Source organism: Pristiophorus japonicus, chromosome 8, assembly GCF_044704955.1.
Source record: "Pristiophorus japonicus isolate sPriJap1 chromosome 8, sPriJap1.hap1, whole genome shotgun sequence".
Taxonomy (NCBI): domain Eukaryota; kingdom Metazoa; phylum Chordata; class Chondrichthyes; family Pristiophoridae; genus Pristiophorus; species Pristiophorus japonicus.
Window position 1 is genome coordinate 86,474,640 of NC_091984.1, and position 12,851 is coordinate 86,487,490.

Here is a 12,851-nt window from a genome sequence, read left to right on the forward strand (position 1 = left end):
GTGCTGAACTCGCACGGTGCCGTCAGCCTCCTGAGGTCTGCGGCGTATTTCACGATTTCCTGGCCTTCGGCCGTCAGTGGGTGTAGAACCGGTGTCTGGCTGTGAGGCTGCTCTCCTTGGGCTTGAGTTGTTCCTGGATCAGGGTTACGAGCTCCTTGTATGTCTTGGTCATTGTCTTCGCTGGTGCTAGCAAGTCCCTGACGAGGTCATAGACGTTAGGCCCACAACTGGTTAGCAAGATAGCACGGCGCTTATCAGCCAGTGTGGCCGGGTCGTCTCCTGCCAGGTCGTTTGCTGTGAAGAAATGTTCTAGCCTCTCCACAAAGGCGTCCCCAATCATCACCACCGGCGAACTGCTGCAATGTACCAAGGGTAGCCATTTCCGCGTGAAAGTTTGTGATATCGTCTCCAATTGTCGTGTCCTTAGATGCTCTAATAATGATTCCACGAGGCAGTGTTTTGTACTTGAACTGTAGTGACCTTAGTCCTTTTATTAGTTAACTCCAGAGTGAAGATCACACCTGGTGGCCTGCCTTTTATACTAGGCCAGGCACACCTGTACAGGTAACCTACGAGTGTCTCCCACTGCTGTGGCACACCTTGTGATAGTACCAACAGTAGCTATGTAGGATACATGACAACAAGGAAGTCCCTTCTCCTGGAGTAGAGAGTCTCAGTGACCTCCCGAACGCTGCAATGGATGGCGAACTGGGAGATGTTAGCTATGCCTCCTACTGCAGACTGGAAGGATCCACTGGTGAAGAAATTTGAGTGCTACGGTAACCTTGACGGCTACTGGAAGAATTGTGGTCACCCTGAGGCTGCAGATCTGGTTATAGTTTTGTGACCACCTCCTTGGTGAAGCAGAGCCTCCTAGTAAATACACTGCTCGCTTGAGTGGAGGTAACAGAACTGCTCTCGGAAGACCCTAGGTGTGCAAGACCTCCTGATGAGAACTCTCCTGGCCCTCTTCCTCCTCCTCTGTGCAAGCACCTTCTCTTCTTCGCTGCCTCCGCTCCCTCTCCTGATGATACAGGGCCAGTAAAATTGAGAAACCATGTCCGCTGCAAGTTGTTGTTGATGATCCCTTTAAATAGCGCTACTGGGTTCTCCTTCCTGCTGCTGAATGCTTGATCAGCTGGTCATGATTAAGAGAAGGCGGTATGCGTGCACACTCATTGATGTCACGATCTGCCTCATTTTAATTTCTCTAGCAAGCGCTGGCAACAGCAGCGCTGCTGACCTTCCGAAAATGGCAGCCACCTCAGGACCCACTGGAAGTGAGTGGAAGTGAGACGGCCGCTATTCTTTCATCAAAATGGGCCTTAATGGCTGCCGTTAAACTCCTGAATATCTTGGCCTGCATCTTTATGAAGCCTGGAAGGACATAATAATTGTTGCTATTAGAAGTAACATAAATGAATTATAATACATCTCAAGATCCACTATATATATAGTAAGTAGGTTGAATTTGCTTATAAAAGGAAGTGTTTTCCTTTATTAATGGGCTCAGTCGGCTTGTCAGCATCTGAGAATCCATTTTGTTTCCTTGTACTGCTTCTCCTGCTTTACCCCACCTAATATAGTAAATAGAGCCAGGAAACTGGAAGAAAAATAATCCGTGATATCAAAGATAAGCTCAGACATTAATGATTTCCAGTTTCTTTTTGCTTGTATGACTTACAGTGTGAATACTCCATAATTTGCATATAAAGCATGAGGAAAGGTTATTCAGTGCATCAAGCTTACTTCCTCCACAGATCACTTATAATCTGCCTCAAAACATTTTACTTCACTTGGTTAATCACCTAAGGTAAAATTCTGCAAGCTTTCTACTTTACCACCGCAGATAGTTGAACAAAACTCCATCATTATTTACCTATACTTACAGCTCCATTATTCAGTCCTGACCAGTTGCTATCCACAGGTAACAATTTGGAGTGTATACAGAATTCCATGGAGCAGTATACCATTAAAAAAAAAACTACAACTAGATAGACGTAAGTGGTCTGTTTACAAGCCCTGTTGAAAGAGTATTAAATTTTAATCCGTGACCCTTTGATGCTTGGATATGCTCTGGCTAGTGCTTTTAAGAAAAAACAGGAGAAACAGCTTTGATGGCTCAGTAGATTAATATACTGCCCAATTTAGTACTCATTCATGCAGACCAGGAACATTTCAGATTTGATCTTTGGTCTATGCTTAATTAACTGGTCTCAGTTAGAGAACGTACAGATGAATTTGGAACCCCTAAGCTTGGCAGGGGAAAAACAGTCCAGTTTGCAGATCCTGATTACTATTCAATGACTCCTGTTAGAAAGTATGTACGTGAGGATAGGATTAGGCTAATTTGCGATGCATCCTTTGTTTGAAAAGTGCGGCAATATGAATGTTCATGTGGGAGAGATATTTGGGGGATTTTATCGAACCTGTAGGAAAGGAGGGGAGAAAAGTGGAAACAAACAAGAAATAATGTTGAGCCTTACTGAAATGTTACTGAATTTTTAGTTGATTTATGACTGTTGTGACCTGTATATTACTGATCATGTTAAAATTATACTGGTGTATATGTGTCATTTCCAGGTGTTTGACGAGAATGGAAAAGATGTGACTCCTCACCCTCTTATTATCTTAGATTCTGCTTTTGTACAGACCAGGCAAAGTAAAATATTCTTCTCTCAGGAATTAACATCTTCTGAGTATGGCCTCACTGGTACAATGTACCAGACAGTTGCGAATGCTAGTTTGGGTGGACCTTTTACCAGGTAACTTTCTCATTCTGACTTAATACTCATTTGTTGAATTTTTAAACATGGTTGTGCGATTGGTTAGCAAGCTACCCTTTAATCTCTGGGAACTTGGTTTTGAATGCGATGCTGACAGGAGATAAGTCTCCTCTGCCTTTTGGCTATAAGGGATTTTTTGGGACCACTTTATTCCAAGTAGGCATGAAACTGACAGTAATTTGGTACATATTGCATGAGTCTCACTCCTGTGATTAAAATATCACTGTAATGCAGCAGAGTCCTCTTATGAGGTTGGGCTGAAGGAGAAGTTTATTCTATTGAATTGTAACATGATCTGAAATGCTGTGAAAGGTGATATCTGTAAATTTATCTCTATGTTAAGTATGGAAGAACTCCACAAGACTGAGTATTGTGAGCTAAAACTGATGTGACCTGAGTCTCTTTAATACAACTCCAGAGTGCATAAGCAGCATGGCAGACCACCTTTTATACTCCCTTGTACGAGGTGTGCAGGTGACCCTTGGGCCTCCAACAGTTGCGCCCTCTGGTGGCAAATCTTACACAGTTACAATGTTTACATACATAACATCACTCCCCCAAAGTCTTTGATACAAATTATTTACAAGTTGAGACGATCCGGGGCCCTACGCTCCCTTGTTGATCGTCTGAGTTCAAACTCTGGTATGGGTGAGTTGGTCGGACCATTGCTGCACTGCGGCGCGGCTGGTCTGACAGGACTGTTGAGAATGGTGGGTTTATCCTCTAAATTGACAGCAAGGTTGATTGCTGGTTGGGTATGTGTTGGTGGATCGATGATGGTGATGTCCTCTTCAGGTTGTTCCTGGTTGTTGGTGAACCGCAGTTTGGTCTGATCTAAATGCTTTCTGCACGTTTGTCCATTCAATAGTTTGACTATAAACACTCTATTCTCCTCCAAGACAGTGCCAGCAACCCACTTAGGACCATGACTGTAATTCAGGACAAATACAGGGTCGTTAACATCAATGTCACGCAATACAGCCGCGCGATCGTGGTACATGTTTTGCCGGTGACACCGGGTTTCCACATGATCATTTAGATCCGGGTGGACTAGGGCAAGCCTGGTTTTGAGTGCTCTCTTCATTAACAATTCTGCAGGGGGAACCCCAGTGCGCGAGTGGGGTCGCGTCCGGTAGCTGAGCAGAACCCGAGATAAGCGGGTCAGCAAGGAGCCATCTGTCACGATTTCAAGCTCTGTTTGATAGTTTGAACTGTCCGTTCCACTTGACCATTGGATGCGGGCTTAAACGGGGCAGACCTGACATGTTTGATGCCATTGTGGGTTATAAACTCGTTGAATTCCGAGCTGGTGAAACATGGTCCATTGTCACTGACAAGGACGTCGGGCAAGTCAGGGGTGACGAACATAGCCCGGAGGCTTTCAATGGTGGCAGTGGATGTGCTGGATGACATGATTACGCATTCAATCCATTTAGAGTAAGCGTCCACTACAACTAAAAACATCTTTCTGAGAAAGGGGCCAGAAAAATCTACTTGGATCCTGGACCACGGTTTGGAGGGCCTTGACTACAGACTCAATGGAGCCTCCCTTGGTGCTTTGCTCAATTGTGAGCATGCGTTGCACTGGTGTATGCATGACGCTAAGTCCGAGTCAATGCCGGGCCACCAAACATGCGACCTGGCTATAGCCTTCATCATGACTATGCCTGGGTGGGTATTGTGTAGGTCGCGTATAAACATTTCCCTGCCTTTTTTTGGCAAAACCACGCGATTACCCCATAAGAGACAATCCGACTGGATGGACATTTCATCTTTGCGCCGGTGAAACAACTTAATTTCATCTTGCATTTCCCCGGGAACAGCCGACCAGCTCCCATTGAGGACGCAACTTTTTACAAGTGATAGCACAGGATCCAGGCTGGTCCTGTAAATTCCTGGATTCTTTTACCTCAATCTGGTTCAGTAAGATTACTGAGTCGAATACCTCTTGTGCTTTGAACAAAGCAGTCTTTATTACCGGCCAGTAAGACCTATCAGACAGAAGATATACTCTCTGGATAGAGCGTACACACTCCCTACGGATAGGTGAAGTTACATCGTAAAGCGTTAACAGTTATACAGTTTTGAAATCAGATAACAAAATACAAATGGATTGACAGTCTAACTCAGCCACTCATTAGTCAATCTATATGAGATGTTCTTCTTGAAAGCTCAAGCATTGCCTCTAAATGTTTCAATCTAATGGTGTGACTATTAACTGAGACCTTGCAATTCTGCAGATGTATTTCATGTTACAATTATATATTATTGGCAGGATTAGTGACTTGAAACCTTGAGAAAGACTGTTAGCTATGCTGATGTTGCACTATTTGCAATCTGACATTCTCCCAGCTATTCTTCCATGGCTTATACATTTTCATATATCCCGTTTACTTTACTGTCCTTAATTCCATATATTCCGTTCAGATATCCACAGTCCAGGTCCTGATCTGGCAAGCAGTGACAGGTGACCTCCCGCTCTCAAAAGCATCCATGACCAGAAGCAAGTCTGCGGGCTGCGCCATTTCCGCCCCAGTAGTGGGCAGTGGTAGCCGACTAAGGGCATCAGCACAGCTCTCTGCGCCTGGTCTGTGGTGGATAACATAGTCCGAGACGGACAATGTTAGTGCCCATCTTTGGATGCGGGACGAAGCATTGGTGTTTATACCTTTGCTTCCTGAAAACAGCAAAATGAGCGGTTTGTGGTCGGTTTCAAGCTCAAACCGAAGTCCAAATAGGTATTGGTGCATTTTCTTAACCCCATATACACATACTAACGCCTCTTTCTCGACCATACTGTAGACTCTTTCAGCCTTCGACAGACTTCTAGACGCGTATGCAACCGGTTGAAGTTTGCCCGATACATTGGTTGCTGTAACACACAGCTGACCCTGTACGAAGATGCATCACAAGCTAGCACTAATCATTTACACGGGTCACACAGTACAAGTAATTTATTAGAACTAAGTAGGTTTCTGGCCTTCTCAAAGGCTGTCTCTTGAGATTTACCCCAAACCCAGTCGTCACCCTTACGTAGCAACATATGCAACGGTTCCAGCAAAGTGCTTAACCCGGGTAGAAAGTTACCAAAATAGTTGAGGAGTCCCAGGAACGATGCAGCTCTGTCACATTCTGTGGTCTGGATGCATTCTTGATGGCCTCTGTCTTTGAGTCCGTGGGTCTGATGCCGTCTGCTACAATCTTTCTCCCCCAAAATTCGACCTCTGGCACCAGGAAAACACACTTGGAGCGTTTCAGCCTGAGTCCCACTCTGTCTAGTTGACTTAGAACCTCTTCCAGGTTGTGCAGGTGTTCGGTGGTGTCACGACCGGTGATCAGGGTGTTGTCTTGAAACACAATGGTGCGCGGAACCGATTTCAGCAGATTCTCCATGTTCCTCTGGAAGATGGCAGCAGCCGAGCGAATCCGAAAAGGGCACTGTGGTATATAAACAGGCCTTTGTGCGTGTTGATGCACGTAAATCTTTTTGAAGATTCAGCCAGCTCCTATATCATGAAGGCAGAGGCTAGGTCCAACTTGGTAAATGACTTCCCCCCTGCTAACGTTGCGAACAGGTCATCCGCCTTGGGTAGCGGGTACTGGTCTTGTAACGAGACTCGGTTGATCGTTACCTTGTAGTCTCCGCAGATTCTGACCGTACCATCGCTTTTCAACACCGAAACAATCAGACTCGTTGAATTTGACTGGCGCTATGATTCCCTCTCGTTGACGTCTGTCCAGTTCGATCTCGACTTTCTCTCTCATCATATATGGAACCGCTCGAGGCTTGTGATGAATGGGATTGCATCGGGGACTAGATGGATCTGCATCTTGGCGCCTGTGAAGTTGCCGATGCCTGGTTCAAATAGCGACGGAAACTTGCTCAGCACTTGGGCGCATGAGGCATCATCCACTGAAGATAGTGCTTTGATGTCGTCCCAGTTCCATCAAATCTTTCTCAGCCAGCTTCTGCCGAATAGCGTTGGGCCATCGCCTGGTACAATCCACAGTGATAACTCATGTACAGCTCCATCGTATGATATCTTAACTGCCGCATTGCCAATGACTGGTATGAGCTCTTTGGTGTAGGTGCGCAGCTTTGTCTGAATCGGGCTAAGTTTGTGCCTTTGTGCCTTGTTGCCCCACAGTTTCTCAAAAGCCTTCTGGCTCATAATTGACTGACTCGCCCCAGTGTCCAACTCCATTGATACCAGAATACTGTTCAATTTGACTTTCAACATGATAGGAGGGCTCTTGGTGGTGAAGGTGTGTACCCCATACACTTCTTCCTCGGGTTGACTTGCCTCTCTTGTTTGTTCTGCATGATCCGCGCCGGATCGATCATCCTCTGCCAACCCTGCCACGTGGTGAGTCGCAGCACTCTTGCACATTCGCTGGAGGTGCCCCATTGTTTTGCAGCATTTGCACACATAGTGCTTGAATCGACACTGATGGCGCTGTGGGGGTAATCACCGAGCCCAACATGGTGCTAATGGATTTGCATTCATGCCCAATGGCGGACTCTGAGTCATCCAAGGTCTTGCAGTTGCAGACGCGTAGGTCCTGCCATATGCAGTTCTGCCTGCTAGCGACGTTATTTTATGCACAGTACTTGCCAGTGAGCTTCGATGCTGGGAAGATATCTGTCTGGTATTATTGCTCGTGGATATGAATGCCTGGGCTATCATGATGGCTTTGCTCACGTCTAGGGATTCAGCGGACAGCAGCTTGCGAAGACTAACATCGTGGCCGATGCCAAGCACAAAAAAGTCCTGCAGCATTTCCCCCAAAAATCCAGCAAATTCGCAAGTTCCTGCAAGGCGTCTCAGGTCGGTGACATAACTTGCCATGCCCTGGCCTTCGGAGCGGTGGTGCGTGTAGAAGCAATACCTGGCCATTAAGACGCTCTCCTTTGGCTTGAGGTGGTTCCGAACTGGCGTACACAACTCTGCTGGTTTCTCCGGTGCTAGCAGATTCTTGATGAGGCCGTATATTGTGGACCTCCAAACGGTGAGGAGAATCGCCCTGCGCTTGATCACTTTATCGTCCCCATACACCTCGTTGGCCACGAAGTACTGGTCGAGATGCTGAAAGAAGGCTTCCCAATCATCACCCTCTACAAATCTCTCTCAAATACCAACGGCAGCCATGACCGTGTGAAAGTTCGTAATCTGTTACTCGTCGCCAATTGTTAAGTATGGAAGAACGCCACAAGACTGAGTACTGTGAGCTAAAACTGATGTGACCTTAGTCTCTTTAATACAACTCCAGAGTGCCTAAGCAGCGTGGCAGACAACCTTTTATACTTCCTTGCACGAGGTGTGCAGGTGACCCTTGGACCTCCAACAGTTGCGCCCTCTGGTGGGAAGTCTTGCACAGTTACAATATTTACATACATAACACTCTGAGTAACTGTTTCAAAGGCAGAGGAGCAGAAAGTTTATGCACAACTGCCTCCTTATTGTGACATTGTGAAGTGCATCATAAATGGAGAGTCTTGTCTACAAACCACTTTCCTCATTAATTTCACCTTAACTGGTGTACTCCCTATGGTTTTTTTCACTGTAGCATCATTATGGACTCTGAGAGTAATTTTGACTTTGGGTGATAGTGGTAAAACGTGCGATATTAGATCAGCCATCCATTATGCATCTCTCTTGATTTCATTTCCAATATGTCACACTATTGCCAAGTCAAAATGACCTCCTCTAATGCTAAATTAATATCACTTTATACTGTATCCATTTGGAACTGGGGTAAAACTGTATCAGTTTTAAGAGTTTCAACTAAACTATATTGACTGGTGCCCCTGACCGCATAGTACAAAATTACTGTTAATTTTGCACTAAATTCCCAGTCTTACTGCATACAAAAAAGAGTGCACTAACAAATAGGGTCCAGGTAAGAAAAAATAGCAATAAGACAAATAGGGCTATGGGACAAAATAATGTTAAGATGTTTAATAATGTTAAAAAGACAAATTTAAAAACATTGTATCTGAATGCACGAAGCATCTGAAATAAGGTAGACGAATTAACAGCGCAAATAGATGTAAATGGATACGATATAGTTGCAATTACGGAGACATGATTGCAGGGTGACCAGGGTTGGGAACTGAATATCCAAGGATATTCGATATTTAGGAAGGACAGGCAAAAAGGAAGGGGGGGTGGTGTGGCATTGTTAGTAAAGGATGAAATCAGAGCAATAGTGAGAAAGGATATTGGCTCAGAAAATCAAGATGTAGAATCAGTATAGGTGGAGCTAAGGAGCACCAAGGGGCATAAAACATTGGTGGAAGTTGTTTATAGGCCTCCAAACAGTAGTGGTAGTTTAGGGGACGGCATCAAATAGGAAATTAGAGATACATGTAGCAAGGGTACTACAGTAATCGTAGGTGACTTTAATCTACATATAGACTGGCCAAACCAAATTAGTAATAATACTGTGGCAGATGAATTCCTGGAATGTGTACGAGATGGTTTTTTAAACCAGTATGTTGAGGAGCCTACTAGGGAACAGGCTATCCTAGATTGGGTATTGTGTAATAAAAAGGGGTTAATTAATAGTCTTGTTGTACGGGGTTCTTTAGGGAAGAGTGACCATAACATGATTGAATTCTTTATTAAGATGGAAAGTGAAGTAGTCCAATCCGAAACTAGGGTCATAAATCTAAACAAAGGAAACTACGAAGGTATGAGGAATGAATTGGCTATGATAGATTGGGAAGATTCATTAAAAGGCATGACGGTGATGGCTAATATTTAAGGAATGAATGCATGAATTACAACATTTATACATTCCTTTCTGGCATAAAAACACAAAAGGAAAAGTGGCCCAACCATGGCTAACAAAAGAAATTAAGGATAATATTAGATCCAAAGAGGAGTTATACAAAATAGCAGAAAAAGTAGCAAGCCTGAGGATTGGGAGCAGTTTCGAATTCAGCAAAAAAAGGACCAAGAGATTGATTAAGAGGGAAAAAATAAAGTATGAGAGTAAACTTGCAAGGAACATAAAAACCGACTGCAAAAAGTACGTAAAATGAAAAAAATGTAGGCCCTTTACAGATAGAAACAGGAGAATTTGTAATGGGGAACAAGGAAATAGCAGAACAATTAAATAAATACTTCGGTTTTGTCTTCATGGAAGAGGACACAAATAACGTCGCAGAAATGCTAGGGAACCAAGGGTCTAGTGAGCAAGAGAAATGAAAGGAAATTATTATTAGTAAGAAAATAGTGTTGGAGAAACTAATGGGACTGAAGGCAGATAAATCCCCAGGGTGTGATGATCTGCATCCCAGAGTACTAAAAGAGGTAGCCATGGAAATAGTAGATGCATTGGTTGTCATCTTCCAAAATTCTATAGATTATGGAACAGTTCCTGCAGATTGGAGGGTGGCAAATGTAACCCCACTATTTAAAAAAGGAGGGAGAGAGAAAACTGGGAACTACAGACCGGTTAGCCTGACATCAATAGTAGGGAAAATGCTAGAGTCTATTATAAAGGATGTGATAACGGCACGCTTAGATAATATCAATGGAATTAAACAAAGTCAACATGGACTTATGAAAGGAAAATCATGTTTGAAAAAAATAATGGAGTTTTTTGAGGATGTAACTAATAGAATAATAAGGGAGAACCAGTGGATGTAGTGTATTTGGATTTTCGGAATGCCTTTGATAAAGTCCCACATAAGAGGTTAGTGTGCAAAATTAAAGCACATAGGATTGAAGGTAATGTATTGGCGTGGATTGAAAATTGGTTAACTGACAGGAAACAGAGAGTAGGAATAAACTAGTCTTTTTCAGGGTGCCGGGCAGTGACCAGTGGGTACCACAGGGATCAGTGCTTGGGCCCCAGCTATTCACAATATATATAAATGATTTGGATGAGGGAACCAAATGTAATAGTCCCAAGTTTGCTGACGACACAAAACTAGGTGGAATTGTGAGTTGCGAGGAGGATGCAAAGATCTGCAAGGCGATTTAGATAGGTTGAGTGAGTGGGCAAATACATGGCAGACGCAGTATAACGTGAATAAATGTGAAGTTATCCACTTTGGTGGGAAAAACATAAGGACAAAGTATTATTTAAATGGTGATGGCTTGGGATGTGTCAATGTACAGAGAGACCTGGGTGTTCTTGTACACCAGTCATTGAAAGCAAACAATGAAAGCAAGGTGCATGAAGCAGCTCGGAAGGCAAATGGTATGTTGGCCTTCATTGCATGAGGATTTGAGTACAGGAGCAAGGATGTCTTACTACAGTTATACAGGGCCTTGGTGAGACTGCACCTGGAGTATTGTGTGCAGTTTTGGTCTCCTTACCTAAGAAAGGATATACTTGCCATAGAGGGAGTGCAGCAAAGATTCACCAGACTGATTCCTGGGATGGCAGGACTGTCCTATGAGGAGAGATTGGGTCGACTGGGCCTGTATTCACTAGAGTTTAGAAGAATGAGAGGGGATCTCATTGAAACATATAAAATTCTGACTGGATTGGATAGACTGGATGCGGGGAGGATGTTTCCCCTGACTGGGACATCTAGAAGAAGGGGGTCACAGTCTCAGGATACAGGGTAGGAAATTTAGGACCGAGATGAGAAGACTTCTTTCACTCAGAGGGTGGTGAACCTGTGGAATTCTCTATCGCAGAAGGCCGAGGAGGCCAAGTCATTGAATATATTTAAGAGGGAGATAGATAGATTTCTAGGGCCCAAGTTTCCACAGGATAAAAAACGGGTGCCCCTCCGAGCTGGGCGCCCGTTTTTCACGCCTAAAACGGCGCCAGAAAAAAAACGCGCTATTCTCAAGCGCTTTGCAGCTCCTTGTCTGTTTGGCGCGGCGCCCAGGGGGGCGAAGCCTACACTCGCGCTGATTTTGTAAGTGGGAGGGGGCGGGTACTATTTAAATTAGTTTTTTTCCTGCCGGCAACGCTGCGCGTCGGAGTGTTCGCGCACGCGCAGTGTGAAGGAAACATTGGCACTCAGCCATTTTTGTAGTTCTTTGTAGCTGTTTAATTTTTGAACATTTTTTAATAAAAGCACATTGCCATCAGCACATCAGCACTGAGGCTACCCTTCTCACTGTCTCCTTCCCCTCCCCACCCTCCACGGCAACAAACGGCGGTTTCCTCCCCCTCCCTCCCCTCCACGGCAACAAACCGCTGTCTCCTTCCCCTCCCTCCCCTCCATGGCAACAAACGGCAGTTTCCTCCCCCTCCCTCCCCTCCACGGCAACAAACCGCTGTCTCCTTCCCCTCCCTCCCCTCCGCGGCAACAAACCGCTGTCTCCTTCCCCTCCCTCCCCTCCGCGGCAACAAACGGCGGTTTCCTTCCCCATCCCCCGCGGGAACGAACGATGGCTGAAGCACTTTCACACAGATAGGAAGATGGTTTATTTAATCTTTTCTTTGCTTATAAATGTTTATTCAGGTTGGATTTATTTGTATAATATTTGTAGAAGTATAAATAAGGATTGATTGTAAAATTTAATGACTTCCCTTCCTCCCCCTCCCCCCCCCCCCCCCCACCTCGTTCTGGACGCCTAATTTGTAACCTGCGCCTGATTTTTTTAATGTGTAGAACAGGTTTTTTCAGTTCTACAAAAATCTTCACTTGCTCCATTCTACTTTAGTTAGGAGTACGTTTTCACTGTGGAAACTTTGAAATCAGGTGTCAGTGGCCGGACACGCCCCCTTTTGAAGAAAAAATTCTGTTCCAAAGTAGAACTGTTCTACCTGACTAGAACTGCAGAAAAAAAAATGTGGAGAATTGCGATTTCTAAGATAGTCCGTTCTCCACCAGTTGCTCCTAAAAATCAGGCGCAAATCATGTGGAAACTGGGGCCCCTAGAAACAAAAGGAATCCAGGGGTATGGGGACAAAGCGGGAATATAGTGTTGAGCTAGAGGATCAGCCATGATCATATTGAAAGGCGGTGCAGACTCGAAGGCCCGAATGGCCTACTAATGCTCCTATTTTCTGTGTTTCTATGTTTCCTGTACTATCCCCATATCCCTTGATTCCCTTTAATATTCAAAAATCTCTGTCTTGAATATA

The 12,851-nt window shown here is 44.6% G+C and overlaps 1 protein-coding gene across 3 annotated transcripts in view; it reads left to right on the forward strand.

Annotated features, from left to right (window-relative positions):
- The window catches only part of dnai4 (dynein axonemal intermediate chain 4), a 172,634-nt gene that overhangs the window by 29,878 nt on the left and 129,905 nt on the right, over nucleotides 1-12,851 (forward strand). For all 3 annotated transcript variants that reach the window (XM_070886135.1, XM_070886137.1, XM_070886136.1), the window contains exon 3: nucleotides 2,584-2,765. In XM_070886135.1, coding sequence (XP_070742236.1) covers nucleotides 2,584-2,765 — 182 coding nt within the window. The remainder of the gene's footprint in view (nucleotides 1-2,583; nucleotides 2,766-12,851) is intronic.